Source organism: Nannobrachium achirus (assembly GCF_963921795.1).
Source record: "Nannobrachium achirus genome assembly, chromosome: 3".
NCBI lineage: Eukaryota > Metazoa > Chordata > Actinopteri > Myctophiformes > Myctophidae > Nannobrachium > Nannobrachium achirus.
In genome coordinates, this window is record NC_137812.1 from 75,349,284 (window position 1) to 75,373,768 (window position 24,485).

The 24,485-nt window shown below is 42.3% G+C and overlaps 1 protein-coding gene across 1 annotated transcript in view; it reads right to left on the reverse strand.

Moving 5' to 3' along the window:
• LOC308282456 (voltage-dependent T-type calcium channel subunit alpha-1H-like) overlaps positions 1-24,485 on the reverse strand; it is a gene marked incomplete at its 3' end in the record, with an annotated part of 293,092 nt that overhangs the window by 15,763 nt on the left and 252,844 nt on the right. The window contains exon 35 of the mRNA XM_080722802.1: positions 2,685-2,951. Coding sequence (XP_080578928.1) covers positions 2,685-2,951 — 267 coding nt within the window. The remainder of the gene's footprint in view (positions 1-2,684; positions 2,952-24,485) is intronic.

A 24,485-nucleotide genomic window follows, 5' to 3' on the forward strand; every position in this document is an offset into this window, starting at 1 on the left:
AAAAGTGTCACATTACTGTCATCTGGGGATCCCTCCCATCAGTGGTGTCAGTTCAGAAAAAGCCAAGGTATGGCAACATGACTGCTGTCTTGACACCAGTCATGTTGCCATACCTTAGCAACAGACATGATACATTTATTTAAATAAGTACATTCTATTTCCCCCCGTTTCTACGGTTTCTTGGTCTGGATATGGCAGCTAAACTTGGCATATTAGTAAACATGCCACAAAAAAACGTGAGTCAATACCTTGTTAAAGTGACCATTTTGTAAAATGTTGTATTTGTAGTTATTTTACTGTAATTTAACAACATAATAACCAGCACAGATAGACAAAGAGACATTCATAGATTTATATAAAAGTAACTTTTATTTTTCCCCCTGGACCCAGGGTATGGCAGCTGCATACACCTGCCATATCCAATTGACGCCCCTGCCTCCTCTACCTGTCCAGGTGTCTGTAAATGGATCTACCTGTCCAGGTGTGTGTAAATGGGTCTACCTGTCCAGGTGTGTGTAAATGGGTCTCTACATGTCCAGGTGTGTGTAAATGGGTCTACCTGTCCAGGTGTGTGTAAATGGTCTCTACCTGTCCAGGTGTGTGTAAATGGGTCTACCTGTCCAGGTGTGTGTAAATGGATCTACCTGTCCAGGTGTGTGTAAATGGGTCTACCTGTCCAGGTGTGTGTAAATGGGTTTCTACCTGTCCAGGTGTGTGTAAATGGGTCTACCTGTCCAGGTGTGTTTAAATGTGTCTACCTGTCCAGGTGTGTGTAAATGGGTCTACCTGTCCAGGTGTGTGTAAATGGGTCTCTACCTGTCCAGGTGAGTAAATGGGTCTACCTGTCCAGGTGTGTGTAAATGGGTCTACCTGTCCAGGTGTGTGTAAATGGGTCTCTACCTGTCCAGGTGTGTGTAAATGGGTCTCTACCTGTCCAGGTGTGTGTAAATGGATCTACCTGTCCAGGTGTGTGTAAATGGGTCTACCTGTCCAGGTGTGTGTAAATGGGTCTCTACATGTCCAGGTGTGTGTAAATGGGTCTACCTGTCCAGGTGTGTGTAAATGGTCTCTACCTGTCCAGGTGTGTGTAAATGGGTCTACCTGTCCAGGTGTGTGTAAATGGATCTACCTGTCCAGGTGTGTGTAAATGGGTCTACCTGTCCAGGTGTGTGTAAATGGGTCTCTACATGTCCAGGTGAGTAAATGGGTCTACCTGTCCAGGTGTGTGTAAATGGGTCTACCTGTCCAGGTGTGTGTAAATGGGTCTACCTGTCCAGGTGTGTTTAAATGGGTCTACCTGTCCAGGTGTGTGTAAATGGGTCTACCTGTCCAGGTGTGTGTAAATGGACCTCTACCTGTCCAGGTGTGTTTAAATGGGTCTACCTGTCCAGGTGTGTTTAAATGGGTCTACCTGTCCAGGTGTGTTTAAATGGGTCTACCTGTCCAGGTGTGTGTAAATGGGTCTCTACCTGTCTAGGTGTGTGTAAATGGGTCTCTACCTGTCCAGGTGTGTGTAAATGGGTCTCTACCTGTCTAGGTGTGTGTAAATGGGTCTCTACCTGTCTAGGTGTGTGTAAATGGACCTCTACCTGTCCAGGTGTGTGTAAATGGGTCTACCTGTCCAGGTGTGTGTAAATGGGTCTACCTGTCCAGGTGTGTGTAAATGGGTCTACCTGTCCAGGTGTGTGTAAATGGGTCTACCTGTCTAGGTGTGTGTAAATGGACCTCTACCTGTCCAGGTGTGTGTAAATGGGTCTACCTGTCCAGGTGTGTTTAAATGGGTCTACCTGTCCAGGTGTGTTTAAATGGGTCTACCTGTCCAGGTGTGTGTAAATGGGTCTACCTGTCTAGGTGTGTGTAAATGGACCTCTACCTGTCCAGGTGTGTGTAAATGGGTCTACCTGTCCAGGTGTGTGTAAATGGGTCTACCTGTCCAGGTGTGTGTAAATGGGTCTCTACCTGTCTAGGTGTGTGTAAATGGACCTCTACCTGTCCAGGTGTGTGTAAATGGGTCTACCTGTCCAGGTGTGTTTAAATGGGTCTACCTGTCCAGGTGTGTTTAAATGGGTCTACCTGTCCAGGTGTGTTTAAATGGGTCTACCTGTCCAGGTGTGTGTAAATGGGTCTACCTGTCCAGGTGTGTGTAAATGGGTCTCTACCTGTCTAGGTGTGTGTAAATGGACCTCTACCTGTCTAGGTGTGTGTAAATGGACCTCTACCTGTCTAGGTGTGTGTAGTCTCGCGAGGCCAGACTGTTGCCTCCGCGATTTGGCCAAATGCTCCCGGCATACAGTCTGGCAAACCGGGATAGAAATGATGAGTGCGAGATAAAGCGGATGTGACACAACCGCTCCCTTGGTGCAGTAGCAATAACATGTCCTATTGGAAGCGTTATGTCTCCTTTCTTTATTTTTGGGGCATTATTTCGTCTTTCTCTGGTGTTATTGGTGTTACCTCCATGATGTTTTCAAACGTTTTCTTAAACTATACACTCATAACAAGAATATGCCGCTCGAATGACTTTGTCTGAGCTATTGTGTTTCTGTTGTGTTTCCAATGTGACTACAGTTCAGTGCAGCAGTGGCTACTTCCGACACTCGCCATTTGGGAGCTGCCGTTCCAGACTCTATATAGCATTCGGAGATTGTAGAATAGTTGTCTGGCTACGCGAGACTATCCTCTACCTGTCCAGGTGTGTCTGCTCCTCCCCCGGCCCTCCTCTGCTCCTCCTCCTTCTCCCTCTCCTTCTCTCTCTGCTCCTCCAGAGCCTCCTGTTCGTCCAGCAGAGCCTCCTTGTTGGAGTCCTCCAGGTGCTTCATCAGGACGGCCACCACCACGTTGACCAGCACGAACTGAGCAGTCAGCACGAAGGTCACGAAGTACACCGGAGAGATGAGGGGCAGGTAGGACAGGCAGTGTCTGTCACCGGGTCCACACTCTCTTAGGGTGTCCTGTATGGGAGAGAGACATAGAGACACAGAGAGAGAGAGAGAGAGAGAGAGAGAGAGAGAGAGATGAGGGGCAGGTAGGACAGGCAGTGTCTGTCGCCCGGGCCACACTCTCTTAGGGTGTCCTGTATGGGGGAGAGAGACATAGAGACACAGAGAGAGAGAGAGAGAGAGAGAGAGAGAGAGAGAGAGAGAGAGAGAGAGAGAGAGAGAGATTAGTGGGAGGTAGGACAGGCATTGTCTGTCCCCTGGACCACACTCCCTCAGAGTGTCCTGTATGGGAGAGAGACATAGAGACACACAGAGAGAGAGAGAGAGAGAGAGAGAGAGAGAGAGAGAGATGAGAGGGAGAGATGAGAGGGAGGTAGGACAGGCAGTGTCTGTCCTCTGGTCCACACTCCCTCAGAGTGTCAGGGGGACGCATGAGGACGACTTATGTCCCTCTGTGAGTGCAATAGGACACATTGAGGACATGTGTACCTCTGTGAGTCGAGTAGCAGCCGTTAAAGGAAGGTAGAGTTTATTAATTATAATAAGTAGGCTACCTTGTTTAATCCGTCTAGCACAACTTTTATTTCTATTAATTAAAACCCTATTGTACGGTACGTACCATAACTAAGCCATAGGACAAAAAACTGAAATTCTACAAGCTCACAACAAGGGTTGCCTATAGAGACACGCCCCAAAATAGCTACGCCGGGTTGAATGTGGTTCTTTAGTTTATAGGTTGTTTTATATTTTTCCTGAAAAGCAAATGTTTTGGTTTCATATGAGGTTTCCACCCGACAACCTCCATTATGCATCGCTACACTTCATCCCTGCAACAACACTTATCTTCTAAGTGCCTCTCAGCAAGGCACTTAACCTTCAGTTCTGTTCCAGCTCCTTACTGTAACTACAGTATGAATTACTGTAACTACAGTATGTGTAGATATGAAGATGAATTACTGTAATCAATACTATTTTACACACTGTGCTTCCTGTTCTCCCCTGCAGGGGGAGGTGTTTATCTGCTTTTCAAACAGTTTCATATCAAGGACCCATGTAGCACCTACATACATTATTACATTATGAGTTGCTACAACCTAGGGTGACCATACGTCCTCTTTTGCCCGGACATGTCCTCTTTTAGGGGGCTGTCCGGCCTGTCCGGGGGGGTTTTATAAACTCCTTCAAATGTCCGGGGTTTCGCGCATGTCACAGTTAAAGGACAGGCATTTACAATGCACGTTCAATGGTTCGTTTGGAAACACACTGTGAGAGGCGGATTTCACTATGGTTTCACCCCTCTAACCCCGGAACGTGTATTATTCATACTACTCTCTGCCTGCGCTGGAGAGCTGTGATCCCTCCCTCCCTCAGCCTGTCTCGCTTTCAGATCAGAGGCAGAGCAGTGCGAGCTCGCGCTGCTCAAGCCAAACTAACTAACTGCAGTCTGCAAACGCAATTAATGCTGTTAAGAGCCAGTGACTAACATTGAGAAGCAGAGCGTTCTGTCAGCAAAGCTGGTACTCTTCTGTGTCCATTTAGGCATTTACAAATAAAAGTTCTTCTACTTCAAGCCCATTTCAACACTGCAAAGTAGCCTACAAGACAGTCTGTGCGAGGTGAGAGCTCTTCTGCTAACTACATTGACAGTACAACCTTGTAAAGCAGAAGATACGGCGGTTTGAATAATGGGCTACCTCTCTTTTATTTAGTTACAAAGCTGAACGTTCATACAGGAGTCAAAAGGCATACTTTATCAGTGGATCTCTCGCCTATTAATAGATTTGTAAAGGGTCCAATTGGTACCCCCTCAAAAATGGATACATAACTAATAATAGGCTATTAGTGGTATAGGGCATAATATAGCTGTAAACTAATAATAGAAATTATTTTTTGAAAAAAAAAAAAAAATATATATATATATAGGCCTATATATATATATATATATATGCCGGGTAGAGTGTCCTCTTTTTGGATTTTCAGAATATGGTCACCCTACTACAACCCTCCACATTCACATGAATATATATTTATGATTTGGCCTCCCTGCGTCCGCAACAACGCAATGTTTAGGAAAGTTGACTTTCTACATGAAACTAGTTCAAAGTTCAGCTCACACATTTTAGTTCATAGTTCATAATGCAAAAGTTCAGAGAGTCGGCTCCCATTAACCTTTGACCCTAAGACTCATGTGGAACTCTTAGGCATCCATTGTGTTAAGAACTATATTGATATATTGATAAGTATAAAGCCATAATGAATGTTGTATTATCTTATAGAACTATATTGATATAAAGTATAAAGGTTTATCTTATAGAACTGTATTAATATAAAAGGCATAATGACAGATAGTACTTTATTAGCTGGTGTTTGTGAGAGAACAAAAACCACATGTTGTTCAAAGCTGCAGTCTAAGGCAGACCACATCCTGTTGAAGATGACATCACATCCTGTTCAAGATGACTCTTAAAGTTCCTCTGTACTTTTTCTTCTTAGAAACGCATACACACACACACACACACACACACACACACACACACACACACACACACACACACACACACACACACACACACACACACACACACACACACACACACACACAGGTTAACTATAATGCGAGCACACACGCACACAGCCCACAACACAAATAGACAGAGACACAGCGGCTCTGCACTAGTACATCTGGATAAAAATGTGTCATATTGTTATCTTTGTATCTTGCTTGCTTGTTATTTACTTATTTTCGTTATTATTTATTGTTGTTAGGATGTTTATAATTCACTTGTGTCCAATGTTATGCTTTGTTTTATGTTATATACATGCTTTGGCAATGTAAGAAATATTTTATCATGCCAATAAAGCTTTTGAAATTGAATTGAATTGAGAGAGAGAGAGAGAGAGAGAGAGAGAGAGAGAGAGAGAGAGAGAGAGAGAGACAGAGAGAGAGAGAGAGAGAGAGAGAGAGAGAACAGGGACTAAAGTACTTTCACTTTCACCCGCAGACTTCTTGCTTCTTGCGGAAACATGACCAAATTAGGATATGAGTATAGGCCACCCGGCCTGGCAGAGATAGATGAGTAATCAAAAGAAATAAAGTCATTTTGGGGGTGAACTACTCCTTTAATCGCATGCTGATTGCTCATTCGTGCCTTGGAGCTTATTATGCAAACATTTGCCTTGACAAACACGTTAAAAAATAATGCAAATAACAAAAGACACGTAGTGTATGTTACACAGAAGCAGTGGTGGAAAAAAAGTACTCACATTTTATACTTGTATACTTATAGGTAAAAGTGTCAATACTGCAATGTAGTAATACTCCATTACAAGTAAGTCCATAATTCAAAATGTGCTTGAGTACAAGTACAAAAGTATTGGAATTAAAATGCAGAATGTGTCATTTCAAGTTTTCGAATAATATAAAAAAAAGATCTACAAGCTCAAAATGCGTCACTTCGCAACACATTGTGAGCTTGTAGATCGACTATTTTCAAATGTCTGAAATGTATATCTGAAGTTGTTAATGTAAATGTTGTAATACTAATCCAAATCTACAAAGTAACTAAACCTTTCAAATAAATGTAGTGGAGTAAAAGTATAATAATTGGATCTGAGATGTAGTGGAGTAGAAGTAAAAGTATTGTAAATTGGAAATACTCCGGTAAAGCACAAATTCCTCAACATTGTACTTACAGTACTTAAAGGAGTAGTTCACCACTTTTCAAAACAGTCTTCAATTCATATAATAGGTCCTCACTAATGTTCATGATAAAATATCACAATTTTTTTCTACTCAGTCCAAGTCTCCTAGGAGAGCTGTGGGAAGTTCAGAATCCGTCGTCTTGTGACATCATAATTTTCCTCATAAAAGAAAAAAAAATGTAATCAATATTTTTGAAAAAAAATATTTCGATTTTTATTATCGCGAGAACAATGGCTTCCACTTTAAAATTGCAACTTTTCAGGAATAGAAAGCCTGCAGTTTCTATAAGCTGGATTGGCAATCGATGATGTCTCAAGACGATGGGTTTCTGACCTGCCCACAGCCCTCCTCTGAGAAAAAAAAAGAAAAAAAAGAAAAAAGCTATTTTTGAGTGAGGACCAATTATATGAACATAGGTTGAAAAGTGGTGGAGTGCCCCTTTAAGTAAATGTACTTAGTTGAATGAATGAATGAATGAATGAATGAATGAATGAATGAAACTTTATTTGTATAGCACCCTTCATACAAAAATGCAGCCCAGAGTGCTTCACACAACAAAATATAAAAAACAAAACAGCAATAATTACAATACAGCAAAACAAAAGTAAATAAAACCTTAACATAGAAGATAATAGCAATAGAATAGTACCAGGCAAAGACAGTTAGGCTAGGGTACAATTATCTAAAAGCAATAGAAAATAAATAAGTCTTGAGTTGGGACTTGAAGCCGTCCACCGAGGTAGACTGCCTTAGATATAATGGGAGGCGGTTCCAGGCCGTCGGCCCATAGAAACAAAAAGCAGCTTCACCGTATTTCCTAATTTTCATTTCCATGCTAGGAATTTCAAGTAGGTCAGCAGTAGCGGACCTAAGGGGACGGCCAGGAACATATCTATTCAGACAGTCATCCAGATAGGAGGGTGCCAAGCCATTAAGGGCTTTAAAAACAAGCAAAAGAATTTTAAAGTCTATTCTAAAGGCAACCGGGAGCCAGTGTAGCGAAGCCAAAACTGGACTTATATGCTCCCTCATCTTAGTTCGTGTTAATACTCGGGCAGCCGCATTCTGGATGACTTGTAGTCTGTCTGTTGTTTTTTTTGGCAAGCCAGAAAAAAGGGCGTTGCAGTAATCGAGTCTAGAAAAGACAAAGGCATGGATTAATGTTTTTGCGTCATCCAGTGACAGAAAAGCTCTAATTCGGGCGATATTCCTAAGATGGAAAAAAGCAGTCTTGGCTAAGTGACTGATATGTGTATTAAAACTCAGTTCAGAATCAATGACAACCCCAAGGTTCTTTACTGTGTTTTTGCTGTTTACAGCCAGGTTTGTAAGTCTACCCATTATTGATTCCCTCTGATCACTAGATCCAACAATGAGAACCTCAGTCTTGTCCTCATTTAATTTGAGGAAGTTCGCAGACATCCAGCGTGTGATGCTGGACAGACAGGACAGCAAAGGTTCGAGGGCATTGGGGTCATCTGGGACTACAGAGATGTACATCTGAGTGTCATCAGCATAAAAATGGTAATTAACGCCATGATTGGCAATAATTTCGCCCAGTGGCTGTACATATAAGGAGAACAATAAAGGTCCGAGGATTGAACCCTGCGGAATGCCGGAAGAGATGGTGTGTTTGTCGGAGACAAATTCATCTAATTTGACAAAATAAGATCTGTCATGAATATAGGATTGAAACCAGGACAAGGCCGTACCTGACAGACCTATGGAGTGTTCTAGACGTTTTAATAAAATAAGGTGATCTAGAGTGTCAAAAGCAGCTGATTGGTCCAGCAATAAAAGAACCGATACATTTTTCTTGGCGGAGGCCAGCCTGAGGTCATTAACCACTTTCACAAACGCTGTTTCGGTGCTGTGGCCCTTCCTGAAACCAGACTGAAATTTATTGTGAATCTTATTTAGCTGAAGATAGACTTCCAATTGATGGCAAATAACCTTTTCAATGATTTTGCCCAGAAAGGGCAAATTCGATATAGGTCAATAATTGTTTAACACAGAGGTATCGAGGTTGTGTTTCTTGATTAGGGGCCTGACTTCTGCTGTTTTTAGTGAGGTTGGGAAGACACCTGAGTCTAAGGAACTGTTGACAATTTCCAGGATGTCATTCATTACAGTATCCAGAACCTCTTTAACACATTGACCGCCATTTTAACATACCTCCGTACTCCCACCTGCCATTCGTCTCCATAGACTTCCATGTAATTGGGTGTGCACGGATCATGCACACCCATGCCTAGATAATGCACCACGTGTGTCCACATTGCTCACAGCTTTCAAACAAAAAAATCCGAATGGAAATCCGTTCAGGCATTCATGAGATAACAGCCACTATGTTTAACAAAGATGGCTGCCAAAATGGCTGCCATGCTTGAAAGATGGGGTTGCTATGGGGGTTAAACATGCAATTTCGCGATTGCTATCATGCCTACTCCATTTTTGGGGGTCAAAAATCTTTTTTTTTTTTTTTTTTTTTTTTTTAATTCTCGGGACTATCGGGCCTGGCGGGGAAAGACATTGGAATAATCTCGGGACTATCGGGCCTGGCAGGGAATGAGTTAAGGAAGGGGGTGGGAATGACGTCCAGTGAACAGGACGAAGAATTCATTTTTGAAATTATATTTCTGAGCTCTTGTTCATTGACAGCAGAGAAAGAGTTGAGGCTTCCTCTAGAGTGAGCTACATTTGACACAATCGCTGTCGGAGTAATTGAGGTGGCAGTGTCACCTATAATACCAGCACGAATATTGGATATTTTGTCGTAAAAAAATGAGGCAAACTCGTCACATCTAGCTGTAGAAGCTGGGAGTGACAGCCTGTGGGACTGAGGCGGGTTTAATAGACGATCAACAGTGGAAAATAACACTCTGGGGTTTCTCTTGTTCTCATTTATAATGTTTGAGAAATAAGGTGTCTAGCCAAACGTAGGGCTCTGTTGTAGTCAGAAGTTGACTTCCTAAGGCTCTCTTGGTGGATAGTGAGGTTGCTCTTTCTAAATAGTCGCTCATTTCTGCGGCATTCTCTCTTTAGTGAGTGCACATGCTCATTGATCCAGGGTGTTTTTTTGGAGGTGTTTTTCTTTTTAACTTTAATAGGGGCTACTTTATCTAGGGCTGATTCTAGTTTGTCATTAAAAAGTTGTACCCGGTCGTTGACTGCTAGAGCAATAGGTAGGGAGGGTGCATTAGAGAGGTGAGAAGTAAAATCATTAGCAGCGGATGGAGAGAAAAAGCGTTTTCAAATAATGGATTCTGTGTTGCATTTCTCCATTCCTGGGACAGTCATTGTAAAAAACACTACAAAATGGTCTGAGAGCTCGGGTCTGTCAACAACCCTGTTCAAGGCGACGTTAATACCTTTGGTGATTACTAAATCGAGGGTGTGGCCAAGTTTATGAGTAGGACATGTTGATTGAGATCAAAAGAGTGTAGGATCTCTAAAAAGTCCATGGCCACTGTGTCTGAGCTATTGTCGATATGCAAATTTATGTCTCCTGAAATCACAATCATGTTGTAGTTGATGGAGCAAATGGACAAAAGTTCAGAGATTTCTGTTAAAAATAATGTTTTGCTATTCCTTGGAGGGCGATAAACAGTAACCATTATTAAAGATGGGAGATTCTCCAGAAGGGTGGCCTGGTATTCAAAAGATAAAAATGTTCCCAGAGAGAGAGGCTTGAAATTTAAAGTGTCTTTAAAAATCATCGCCAGACCACCTCCTGTCATACCCTCACGTCCTGAGCAAATAAATTTAAATTTTGGAGGGCAAGCTGGAGCCATGAGCATGGCTTCTTCAGAGCCCAACCAGGTCTCTGTTAATAGGATGATGTCAAGTTTCTCATCACAAATAATGTCACAAACAGAGGCAGGCTTGTTACGGACGGCACGGATGTTAAAAAGAGCCATGTTAATACTAATATTCATATTCACATTAATCTCTGGGCTAGGACAGGTTAAGGCACGCCTCAAGGGGCGGAGGTGATTCCTTACAGCATGCCTAGAGGATTGATAAAGTGCAGATGTCAATTTAAAATGCCTATTGGTGATTAAAATGGGAATAAAAGAACAGTCAACTGAGGAGAGAGGATTAGGGACATGGGTTATGGGAGGACTAATGTTTATTTGGCGTCAGATGTCAATGTTGGTGAGGTGGCTGGAGATTTTACTGGCCAGGGTTTTTAATCCCTCATCATTGGGGTGTAGTTTGTCCCTATATAGGTTTGTTTTTTTCCAAAAACAGTCAAAGAGGTCAATGTACCCATAGCCGCAGGCTTGACAGAAATTACATAGCCATTTATCTATGCTATAGAGGCGGCTGAAATTTTCTTAGAAATTTACTTAGTTACTTTACACCACTGCACAGAAGTGATAGTGAAAGTGGAGGACAGGGTAAGTGTGGGTGGAGGGGAGGAGGTGTGAGAGGCGCCTCTGAGAGGCGACGCGGTGTTTGCCCAGTGGCATCAGTTCAGAAAAAGCTAAGGTATGGCAACATGACTGGTGTCTTGCACGCGCGCGAAGGCGTGCGTGCAAGACTCCAGTCATGTTGCCATACCTTAGCAACAGGCATGATATATTTATTTTAAGAAGTACATTTTTTCCCCCCCGTTTCTATAGTTTTTTGGGCTGGATATGGCAGCCTGGAACGGTTGTTCAAGTGCATTGCACCTGTGCAGCTGACCTGCGGAACCTGGGAATATAGGCTACCATTTTGTCAAAATGGGGAGAATAAGTGTGGAGAATATAATTATAATACCTTGTTAAAGTGACCATTGTAACAGTTTGCATTTGTAGTTACATTATTTTACTGTAATTTAACAACATAATAACCAGCACAGATACACAAAGAGACATTCATGGATTTATATTTAAAAGTAACTTTTATTTTCGCCCCTGGACCCAGGGTATGGCAGCTGCATACCCCTGCCATACCCAATTGACGCCCCTGTGTTTGCCAACCAGTCTGAGGCCCTAAGCTAGATGCAGAATAGATATTCCCAAGACACACATTTAGACTCAAACTCAAACCTTTGCTTCTGAGGGTCCCTGGAACAAAATATTTTGAGATGGGGATCCACAGCCAATTACATATCATTTTGGGGGGTCCTTGACTTGACAAAGTTTGGCCAATTCTACACTAAATCCTAGATTTATCCTAGAAGTGGTGCTCAAACCTTTTCAAGTCAAGTACCTGCAATATGATATGTATTTGACCACGGACCCCCATCTCATAATATGTTGTTCCAGGGACCCTCAGAAGCAAACATTTGCTTCATAAGCTTCTCGTTCTCTGCCTTACTCTGTCCAACAGGCACTCATGCTTGGTACACTAGTAGCCAAAATAATTATTTTAACAGAATGGAAAACCTCTACTCTACCTTGTTTCAACATGCAGGTGGCTTACTGAATTTATATCAATAATACTATAATATAATAAACATGACAGTCTAGCGGCATCCGAGTACATCTGGGGTCCTATCACAGCACATATTATAACAGCTTTAGAATGTGTCCAATTGTTTGTACTTTCATATAGCAGGTGGACAACTTTTGTGCTTTTGTACTTTTTTTATATTATAGGTGAATTGCCTGTGTTTGATATGCATGATAGTCTGGTGTGTGTTTGTCTTGGAAATAAGCTTAGTCTTTTCTAGGATCTCCTTTAAGTTGACCTTATACCAGTGAACTGTAACGTCATGAAACTGTACCTTTTTCTATGCAAACTTCTAATAAAGTCTTCAATCTTCAATGTCTGTTTGTAATGTCTTTCCTAAAATCCAAATAACAATCAATATTAAAAAAGAAATGCTCACTCTAACTTTGGGTCTTGAATATCTATTCTGCATCTAGCTTAGGGCCAAACGCCAGCTCACCTCTGAGAGAGGAAACAATAGCAGGAAGGAGGGGGAGGGGGGAGGGGGACTTCATAAAAGAAAGACCACCTCCTCTATTGTTCATTGTGTTGTTAAGAGACCTCCTCTATTGTTCATTGTGTTGTTAAGAGACGTCCTCTATTGTTCATTGTGTTGTTAAGAGACCTCCTCTATTGTTCATTGTGTTGTTAAGAGACCTTCTCTATTGTTCATTGTGTTGTTAAGAGACCTCCTCTATTGTTCATTGTGTTGTTAAGAGACCTCCTCTATTGTTCGTTGTGTTGTTAAGAGACCTCCTCTATTGTTCATTGTGTTGTTAAGAGACCTCCTCTATTGTTCATTGTGTTGTTAAGAGACCTCCTCTATTGTTCATTGTGTTGTTAAGAGACCTCCTCTATTGTTCGTTGTGTTGTTCAGAGGTGAAGCGTGTCAAACAGCTGCTGTCAGATGAATTAAAGTCATAAAGGTAGAAATGGCTTCAAACATCGAGATCCAGGAGGAAGATGGCGACGAGGAAGAAGACGATGAAGTTTATGGAAATGTTGGGACCAAGACCAGAACAGCTCGGCACAAACATCCACGGAAGAAGACTAGACCTGGTAAGAAATGTTACTAAAACTACAAATCACTAAAAAAGGTTAAACTTTTTAAGCAAGAGGGTGAAATGATTTAACTCAAGGATCCTCAACTAGCTGAGCCTGTGGTCCTCATTACAAAAACGACAAAGGGGCCAGTCGATAAAATGACAACATTAATGATACTATTAATGAGATAACTTATGTCTTTCGATGTCTGTCGATCTTAATGGCAATTAAATTAAACATAATGTATGGTGTTGAGTTTTCACCAGATGGTAAAATGAAAGTGAAAGCAACAGAGAGGGTTTTCAGCGCTCGCTGAGGCTGCTCTTTGCTGCTGCACTGAATGAGTGCAGTTCCCCTTCCTGGATGATTGTTCATGTGATCGTAAGGCAGGGTTCCCCAATAGGCGGCCCGCGGGCCATTTGCAGCCCACGGGGGGCTACTGTCTGGCCCCCACCAACCCCAGTAATAATGGTGGTATAAGAGCAGCAACAACACTAGTATATCGTCGTTGTCGGGTGGAAAACCTGTATCTCAAAATGTGTACGTTCTTTCGCAAAGTAAAGCTCTGCTTCATCAAACAAAGCCGTCGCACAAAAGTAGTGAAAACAGACGATCTACAAGCACACAACGCCTCGTGGTGCGAGGCGTTGTGTGCTTGTAGATCGGCTGTTTTCACTAGTTTAAGTCATTTTCAAAATGATAAATGCAAACAAACGGTTTTGGACATGAAAAACTTTCACCCGACAACGGCGATATCTGAACTGTCACTGGATTAGCGGGAACGACAGTTTATCATTTATCATTTTAAAAATGACTTAAACTAGTGAAACAGCCGAGGGCCTGGTACCCGAGACATAATTTGGCCCTTGGGGAAAACTAATTGGGGAACCCTGTCGTAAGGTAATCAGGCTAAAAACTTCATTCTGTCTTAAAGGGATATTACACTTTCAAAACTTTTTTATCGTCTAATCAGGCTTGTATGAACACCCTGAACAGTTTTTAATTTGCTTCATTCAGTATTTAGATATTTGATGTAAATGTTACCACCTCCAACACGCCCAGGCCCTCTCCACATACACACCCATTGTAACTTCAAACTCCATTTTAACCATGATAGATTCATTAAAAACACACATTATTTTTTCTGGTGACTCATTTTACCTTCCTAATACGTGAGCAGACCGTGTTTTTTCAATAACTTTTTTCTTTTATTTTTAATAATTCTTTGGGAAAATGGAAAACATTAAATACAATAATATTTTATTGAAAATAAATGAAAAAAGTTATTGAAAAAACACAGTCTGCTCACGTATTAGGAGGGTATTATGAGTCACCAGAAAAAATAATGGGTGTTTTTAATGAATACATTTTCTCTTTCCTCTGTGTGGAGTTGTCCTTTAAGTGATTCTCATTCCCTCTTCATCTTCATTCTCACTGTGTCTGTGTGTCTGTGTGTGTGTGTGTGTGTGTGTGTGTGTGTGTGTGTGTGTGTGTGTGTGTGTGTGTGTGTGTGTGTGTGTGTGTGTGTGTGTGTGTGTGTGTGTGCGTGCGCACGTGCGCGTGCGTGCGTGCGTGCGTGCGTGTGTGTGAGTCCAGTCAGAAGAGGCAGACGGTACAGGCTGGTTGTTCTGGGTCTTGGACTGCTTTGTGGTGTTCAAGCTCTGCTCAACATTGGTCTCAGACTCTCTCTCTGTAAGTCAAGTTTCATTACAACCAGGCACGTGCACACATAGACATCAAAGGGGGCTTGAGCCCCTGCCCTTTTATCCGTCTGTAAAAAGTGCCCTCTCCAGAACCATGAATGTAGTTTTTACTATGGTGAAAGAAATGCAAATGCCCTCTTTAAGGGTATTGCCTTGACTCTCCTGAACTTAAATGCAGCATCTTATTGCAACCGTCAGGTCGTAGCTATCAAAACCTCCACCGGCTGTCAGTCTGTCAGTCTGTCATTCTGTCAGTCAGTCAGTCAGTCAGTCAGTCTGTCCATCACGTCACACGTTTGCCCTACTCATATCTCCGCCACCGGTGCCCTGATCCATGCCAAACTTTGCACACACACTCCTTGGCTGCCAAACCACTCATTTCTCACATGGCCCTCTTCTCCTAGCGCCACCCTCAGCCGTTTTTTGCGAAACAATTTTTTTGACACTGCTCCTACAGATTTTGCCCTAAAAACACGCAAAGCGGTACACAGTATCTCTACAGTCATGTCATCAACATGGATCTGTCCCATTTCCCATATTCCCTCCTGATTGGTGGTTGAGTCGTGGGTCTTCCCGCATACCCTTGACAACTGAAGACGACGCCCATTTACTACAGCTCGAAATATGATTGGTTGATCAAACTGACAATCCACACCAAGGCTTGTATTATGGGGAAATGGCCCAGGGAATTCTAGAAGACCTGCGAGTGAGAGTAATCTGCCCAGAGACTCAGTAGAAAAGATCTCTGATTGGCTGTTAGTTTTCCCAGCACAAAAACACTCCCTATGCACAGAACTTGGGGCAGAAACAACTACAATGAGTATGGCAAGCGAAACAGTGCAGTTTAACAGATTACCAACACAAACAATTTTAATTAATTTAAAGAAAAATAAAAAAAATAAAAGTAATTAAAAAAGTTATTATTATTAAAAATATTATTTTCTTCTGAGGATCCCAGGGCCTTATCTGAATACCCTGAAGGTCCTGAAAATTTGCCACTAGTGGACAGTAAATGTTGTTAAACCTAAACCTACCTTTATTACAACCTCTCGTCTCAGCAAGAAATTTAAATCAACCTAGCAGACTGCCAACGTGGGCACGTGCATGTCCATCGTGCACAGTTGTGCACGGATCATGCATCACACGTTGCATGTCGTTCACGACCTCCTTCCTACTGTGGCAGCAGGAAGGAGGTCAGATCAGAACAAAGCTGTATGTAAAACTCATCAGTTTGTTTGATTCTCTTTCTCACAGATTCTGATTGGACTGAAGAGAAGAACAACCTGCTGAAACACCTGGAGCAGCTACAGTCCAGTTACAATGACGTCACCGCAGAGAAGGACCACATCCAGTCCAAATACAACAACCTGGCCAATGACCTGGACAACGTCACTGCACAGAAGGACCAGATCCAGTCCAGTTATGACCAGCTACAGTCCAGTTACAACATCATGACTGCAGAGAGAGATGAGCTGAAGAGGAGGCTCTGTGGTCAGTGAGACATCACTGTTTTATTCACTACATCATGTTTTCATTAACACTTGGGATGCCTTTATTTTGGTAATTATTTGGCTGTAGAGCGCCGCCATTCATTCACGCTTTATTTTGAAGAGCCCAGAAGCCACGTGCGTGTGCATGTTGTGTAAATTGACGATTTATTTTAAAATGGCCGTCAGTTTGTTTACATTCGGTCGCAAAACTAAAATCCTAGCCACGGCCGACCGTCACAGCCCAGTGTCGCTGTGAAAAAAGCGTCTCTCTGCGTTCGAAGGGAAGTAGACTCTGAGATAAAGCTGTTTCTTTACATCAGCAATGAATAGAAGCCTATGGAGATTACATGGCTTCCTGGTGCTGGCAGCCGAGTTGAATCATGGGATATGTAGTTGTTTTGCTCACCAGCAAGCGTCCGTTTACCTGGTAACCATGGTAACAGTTAACTCGTCTCTATATAACAACATGGCTGCACCCCCCCCCCCCCCCCCCCCCTCCTATCATGTTCCTGGACGAGTTTATCTGCTAATCTGAGCAACTGAATACAACAACACCAAAACAACACTTTGTAGTAGGCCTGTGCAAAAAAATTTACTATATTATCGTGATGTTAATGCCGGCGATTCAATTAATCGATTTTCAAAGTTCAGAATCGATTATCCCGATTTTATTTATTTATAAAAAGATAAAAAATAAAGTAAGTACAGGTCCTAAAGGAACAGTTTTAGGTCATGAGGATGTCATGTTATGGCTAAAGCTAGCACAGTGCTGTAGGCCTGCAGCACAGCGATTCTTTTTATATGACTGTTGTGTTCTGTGTTTTCTGGCATCTTGACCAGGAACATGTTGTTGTAATGTTGTACCACTGGCACTTTGGCTGAAATAAATGTCAGAAAGATTGACTGACTTTATTTGGCTGCATTGATTTGAAGTATATGATTCAACTTTTAATGTTTTATATTGTTTAGAATTGTTTTAAAATGTTTCAATATAAAACGCTGTAATTTTTGGGGAAAAAAATCACAATAATCGTGATTTGATACGCAAATCGCAGGAAAACGCAATAATCATGATATAATCGAATCGTCACCCTATGAATCGAAATCGAATCGAATCGGGAGGTAAGTGAATCGTCACAGGCCTACCTTCTAACTGTGTTATGTTGTTGTTAGAATCTCCTGGATGGCAGAGATTTGGCTGCAGCAGTTATTACATCTCTACTGAGGTGAAAACCTGGGACCTGAGCAGACAATACTGTAGAGACAACCAGGCGGACTTGATCATCATCAACAGCAAAGAAGAACAGGTGTGTTTGTGTGGGTGTGTGTGTGTGTGTGCGTGCGTGCGTGCGTGCGTGCGTGCGTGCGTGCTTGCGTGCGTGCTTGCGTGTGTGTTGTACAGTGTGTATTTTAGTAACCAGCATCTCTTCTGTCCAGGACTTTGTTAACAAACAATTTGGCAGGAAGCAGACCATGTGGCTGGGTTTGACTGACAGAGAGAAGAAAGGAGTGTGGAAATGGGTGGATGGAAAACCACTGACCTCACCAACGTAAGACTTCATACCTTCAATCTTCTGTTATTCATTTCAACTAACATTTAATATTTAATCTTTTTTATGTTGATTCGACATCCTCGTTTTCGTTGTGGTCTCACTGGTCTGTTACGCTGCCAGAACAAACGTCAATCAATCTGTGATATGGTCCTGGCTCCGCCCCCTTTTCAATGTGTTTCTACAAAAACCATGTGACCTACTGTATTATAATGTACATCTTCTGGGCGTGTCATCAGCACTTTAATTAAAAGTATCAATACTGCAATATAGAAATGAAAAGAAAAGTGTCAAAAATACCAAAATAATAAAAGTAAAAAACATATTTGAAAATAGCCGATCTACAAGCTCACATGCGACGGGCAAGGCCGCTTTTCACCCTTAGGCGTCTTGGTAATAATTATAATGTAAAGTAACCAAAGTTTTTAAATAAATGTAGTGGAGTAAATACAATATTTGGATCCAATATGTAGTGGAGTAGAAGTAAAAGTGTTGGAAATTGGAAATACTTGAGTAAAGTACAAAATATCTCAAAATGTGTACAGTACAGTCCTTAAATAAATGTACTTAGTTACAGTACTTTACACCACTGGGATTTAGGTCTAAAAGAAAAGATGAAAGTGAAAAAACTATCCTTGTAAATGTACAGTATTGTAATGAATGTAATGGAACTACTTCTCCAGGTACTGGAGCACTGCCTATGGTCAGCCTGATGACCGTGGAGGAGGAGAAGACTGTGCTGTGTATCAGAGTGGGTATGGATGGCACGACTACCCATGTACTGATGCTTACCGTTGGATGTGTGAAAAGGCTCTGTAGTGAAATCAATCACTTTCACATCTCATCAGTTGTGTGTTGTGTTGCTACAGCTACATGATAAGTGTGTCAACAGCTGGTCGTTTATGTGTTTGCTTTGCTTTGTCTGCCTTGTAATTCTAACCAATGAATTCAAACCAAAGGTGCTTTATTGGCATAAGAAAAACATACATTTACATTGCCAAAGCAAGGGTCAAAATATAATTTAAAAAAGTTGAAAATGGGACATATTTAGGCCTACAGTTGGATGTTGTACTGTGGAGACGTCCTTGTGGAGACGTCCTTGAACAAGCTGGAACAGTCCGGGAGATACAACAACAGGTGTCGAGGGGGGGAAGCGCTCTTCAACAAGTTTCTTCTCTTGCAGGAGGAGTGCAGTGTTCAAGTTCAGGCTCGGTGTCCGGTCCGGTCGTGAATTCGAGCGAGGGAATACAGAAGATTAGAGTATTCCCTCTAATGTCCATATTTTGCTGGCCCTCCTTGCGGTTCGGTGTTTCGCTCCATCAAGATGACAACGTTGCGCTTGAGTTCATTTATCGCAACAGTCTGGGCACAAACAACCTTGTTGAGTTCGAATATCATGAATGGCAGTTTTGGGGCTCCTGGGGGTCCACCCATCTTGCAGATTTTCCGATAAACCAAGGCAATGCCCATGCCAATCAGCAGAAACCCTGTTATCATGAAGCCGAAAAGGTAGATATCTTCGATGTCTTCCACGGAAAACACCGATAAGCACACCACGTTCCACTTTTGACGGTAGTCCATAGTGTACCCCGCGGCAAAAGTCCCGTCTGGACAAATGGGCTCCTCCGAACCAGATTTTCGTGTTGAAAAAAGAGAGTCCATAGCATTCAGGGACCAACTCACGAGATCCATGTTTGCTTCCAAATAGGTCCAAATAGCTACGAGAGTAGAGACAGTGTTCAGATACGCTCCAGCAGGCAGGACAGGGTGGTAGACACACGAGGGAGGGAGAGAAGGAAAAATGCGACGCCTTCGTTGGGAGCAGGTTTAAAGGTAGCAGCTGTTTATTTGTGCAGGTCTAGAGGTCTACTCAGTATGTAGCCCCATACAGAACCTCCCGCTCCGCAGTAGAACTGTTGTGCTCCAGATGAGGTCCTATGGTCCTCCATGTCAGCTGTGGTGGAATTCCTCCACGCCGAGGTAGATCACCCTTTTAGAAACATCCTATCCAAAAAGTAAAGGTAGTTCCACACTCCCAGAGTAGGATTTTCCAAACACCAGCACATAAAATGTGTACGTTGGGGTTGAGAAAACGGTTTAAATCATTTATTTCATCAGCCTGTGCCGTGTTTTCCCATTCAACCCAGAAACCCCCGGAGCAGTACTGGCACCTCCCTCTTGGGGGAAAACATGACACAGGCTGACTAAATAAGCCATTTAAACCGTTTTCCCAACCCTCGACGTGAACCTTTTAAGTGCCGTGTTTGTAAAACCCTACTCTGGGAGCGTGGAACTACCCTTACTTCTTGGATAGGATGTTTCTAAAAGGGTGATCTACCTCTGAGTGGAGGAATTCCACCTAGGGATGTAATGATACGTTTGAACAATGATACGATACGTATCATGATTCATGGTTGACGATGCGATACATGGACGATATTGGTTCATTCATGGCGATACGATACGATTCAATTATTTAAAATCGATTTAGTAACTATTTAACAAATACACTAAATCTGTGTGAAACGTGTCAATACAGTAGGTTTTTAAGGGAAAATATATTATTATGGATATAAATAAGTAAACACTGTGATTCTCTAGCAAATACATGGACATTATATTTTAACACATACTGTATGGACAAACCCACCTTGACATGAACACAGAGATTACACACATTTATCAATAGACCAAGAGTAGATATATGGAATGGAAAAGTAATTAGACCCCTCTTTTTCATTTTTCCCTCTTAAAATTGTTAAATACAAGGCACAAATACTTAGTTTCCATAAAATCGATTATTTGCATTGTAAAACGAACTATACGATACGATACGATACGATACAAAGCCAAAATGGTACGATATTTTCCTTTTGCATATCGATATAGTAGATCATTACAAATTAAAAAAAGACTTTTTCGATTCAGTTACTATATCGTTACACCCCTAATTCCATCGCAGCCGGCATAGACGGCAGTAGGACCTCATCTGGAGCACAACAGTTCTACATAGACGGCAGTAGGACCTCATCTGGAGCACAACAGTTCTACATAGACGGCAGTAGGACCTCATCTGGAGCACAACAGTTCTACATAGACGGCAGTAGGACCTCATCTGGAGCACAACAGTTCTACATAGACGGCAGTAGGACCTCATCTGGAGCACAACAGTTCTACATAGACGGCAGTAGGACCTCATCTGGAGCACAACAGTTCTACATAGACGGCAGTAGGACCTCATCTGGAGCACAACAGTTCTATAGACGGCAGTAGGACCTCATCTGGAGCACAACAGTTCTACATAGACGGCAGTAGGACCTCATCTGGAGCACAACAGTTCTACATAGACGGCAGTAGGACCTCATCTGGAGCACAACAGTTCTATAGACGGCAGTAGGACCTCATCTGGAGCACAACAGTTCTACATAGACGGCAGTAGGACCTCATCTGGAGCACAACAGTTCTACATAGACGGCAGTAGGACCTCATCTGGAGCACAACAGTTCTATAGACGGCAGTAGGACCTCATCTGGAGCACAACAGTTCTACATAGACGGCAGTAGGACCTCATCTGGAGCACAACAGTTCTACATAGACGGCAGTAGGACCTCATCTGGAGCACAACAGTTCTACATAGACGGCAGTAGGACCTCATCTGGAGCACAACAGTTCTATAGACGGCAGTAGGACCTCATCTGGAGCACAACAGTTCTACATAGACGGCAGTAGGACCTCATCTGGAGCACAACAGTTCTACAGCGGTGGGGGAGGTTCTATAAGGGTCTACTCAGTATGTAACCAATATGCTACTGTACATGACCATTCATATCATTATCTTTTACATTATGTAGTTAAACAGAGCCCATGTCGGTTTCATTTTAATACCATGTCTCATGTACTTTTCCATGTAAGTGTCAACAAGGGTTCATATTTTAGATTGTAATTAGAGTAAAGAAAAGATGAGTGTTAAAATGTTTTCATTGACTTCATTCTGTCGTTTTATCCATTTTAGAGACACAATGAGCCGACAAATTCTTGATTACAGTAACAATACCAGCCCCCATGAGTCACATCTGCCCATGCGGAGCATGTTAGGGATGGGCTTATTGTGTCTAAAATAAATACATATTTAGCCACTTGTACTCAACCAATGAAATTAAACTCGCTAAATTGGCTAAAACCATAGAAAGCAGTAAATGAAAACATTTTAACACTAATGTTTTCTTTTCTCTAATTACAATCTAAAATATGAACCCTTGTTGTAAAAAACAACAACATTGTCCTTTAATGACGATATGATTTAGGCCTACTTTTGAATTTGTGCTGTATTTTTTCTTTTCAAATCTTTCTTGTAACACAAGATCTTTATAGTTGGTCTTGTTTTCTTCCTTTTACTCCTGAGCATTAAACTAAAGCATATCTCTATTTTCTATCTCATTGTTTTATTCAACCATCTTTGGTAACAACCTGAATCTTTGGTCTGTGAAGTTACTGACAGCATGTTGAGTTAGTAGTGCCATCTTGTGGTAGACTGAGGTACAGGCCATGGTTGTGTCAGTGTGTAAGTAGTGCAGGGGTGGGCAACTTTAATGATGAGAGGGCCACTAGGCCTATATTTCCACACTCACTCCAGATATATACACACTCACTCCAGAGGACCACTATATTTCCACACTCACTCCAGAGGACCACTATATTTCCACACTCACTCCAGAGGACCACTATATTTCCACACTCACTCCAGATATATACACACTCACTCCAGAGGACCACTATATTTCCACACTCACTCCAGAGGGCCACTATATTTACACACTCACTCCAGAGGGCCACTATATTTACACCTTCACTCCAGAGGACCACTATATTTACACACTCACTCCAGAGGACCACTATATTTCCACCTTCACTCCAGAGGGCCACTATATTTACACACTTACTCCAGAGGACCACTATATTTCCACACTCACTCCAGAGGACCACTATATTTCCACCTTCACTCCAGAGGACCACTATATTTCCACCTTCACTCCAGAGGGCCACTATATTTCCACACTCACTCCAGAGGGCCACTATATTTCCACACTCACTCCAGATATATACACACACTCACTCCAGAGGACCACAATATTTCGGAACTATATTTATACGTTGCATATTGTGTCTTTAACGTTATTAGTGTGGTTGCCCCAAAGGGTTAGTTCTGGGGAAACCTTATTTTCACTAGATAAACTTTTCCGCTGCCATTGGAAATTGATGCAATCAATGGGCCAGGAAATCAATAGGGAATCAATGGGAGTGGGAATCAATAGGGAATCAATGGGAGTGGGAATCAATAGGGAATCAATGGGAGTGGGAATCAATAGGGAATCAATGGGAGTGGGAATCAATAGGGAATCAATAGGGAATCAATAGGGAATCAATGGGAGTGGGAATCAATAGGGAATCAATAGGGAATCAATGGGAGTGGGAATCAATAGGGAATCAATAGGGAATCAATAGGGAATCAATGGGAGTGGGAATCAATAGGGAATCAATGGGTCAGGGAATCAATAAGGAATCAATGGGTCAGGGAATCAATAAGGAATCGATTGGTCAAGCTTCACATAACAGTTACTGTAGCTTTGCTGCAGAATAAAGTCACGTCAGAAACCACACTTGCAATTTCCAATTGCATCTTTCTAGTCATCATCAACACCTCCACCAGCTGTCAGTCAGTCTGTCACACGTCACACTTTTGTCCTTCTCATATCTTCGCCACCATTGCCCCGATCCATGCCAAACTTTGCACACACACTCCTTGGCTGCCAAACCACTACTTCTGCCCTCATTTCTCACATGGCCCTCTTCTAGCGCCACCATGAGGCAGATTCTTGCAAAACACATTTCTGGACACTGCTCCTACAAACTTTGCCCTAAAATCACGCAAATCGGTACACAGTATGTCTACAGTCGTGTCATCAACATGGATCTGTCCCATATAGCGCCACCATCAGGCCGATTTTTACATGCGACCTGACGGACACTTATCTCCCGATTGTATCATTATAATTGTGGGCTCGCTGAAAGGTGAGACTAGTATGTTAAACCAAAACTTTAAAGGTCAACTTTATTCTCCTAAAAAAAAAATACGACAGTACAAAAGCAGTTGCCTGGTTAATAAACCAGACTCTATCACACACTTCGTTTTGGGAAGAGAGTCTGGGATTTTGGGGAGAGATTCTTTTTCTGGCCTATTGACATAATGTTAGGGGCGGTTTAAAGAAATGTCAAGGTGACTTGCTCTTAATTGCTACCTTTGAACTTCAAAGGGGTTGTATACCGCAGTAATTGATTGAGCCATACAAGTGTCAATAGCTCGTTGGTGATCGAAAGTATCAAAGACTACGACCTGTTTGATGTCTATAATAGAGTGGAGGGGGGGGGGTGTGTTTGTATACAAACAGACTCGCCTGATTGGCTGAATGGTTCTGAACCAGGCCACCACCCACCACGTGCCCCAAGCCTACAGCCCTGATTGGCTAGCCCTTTCATCGGGCGAGTGGAAAAAGCTTATTTGTTGTGAAGGGCCAGACTTCACTACAACACCACTACCGCCAGGGGGCGGTGTTGTGTTCAGTCTGGTAACCAGG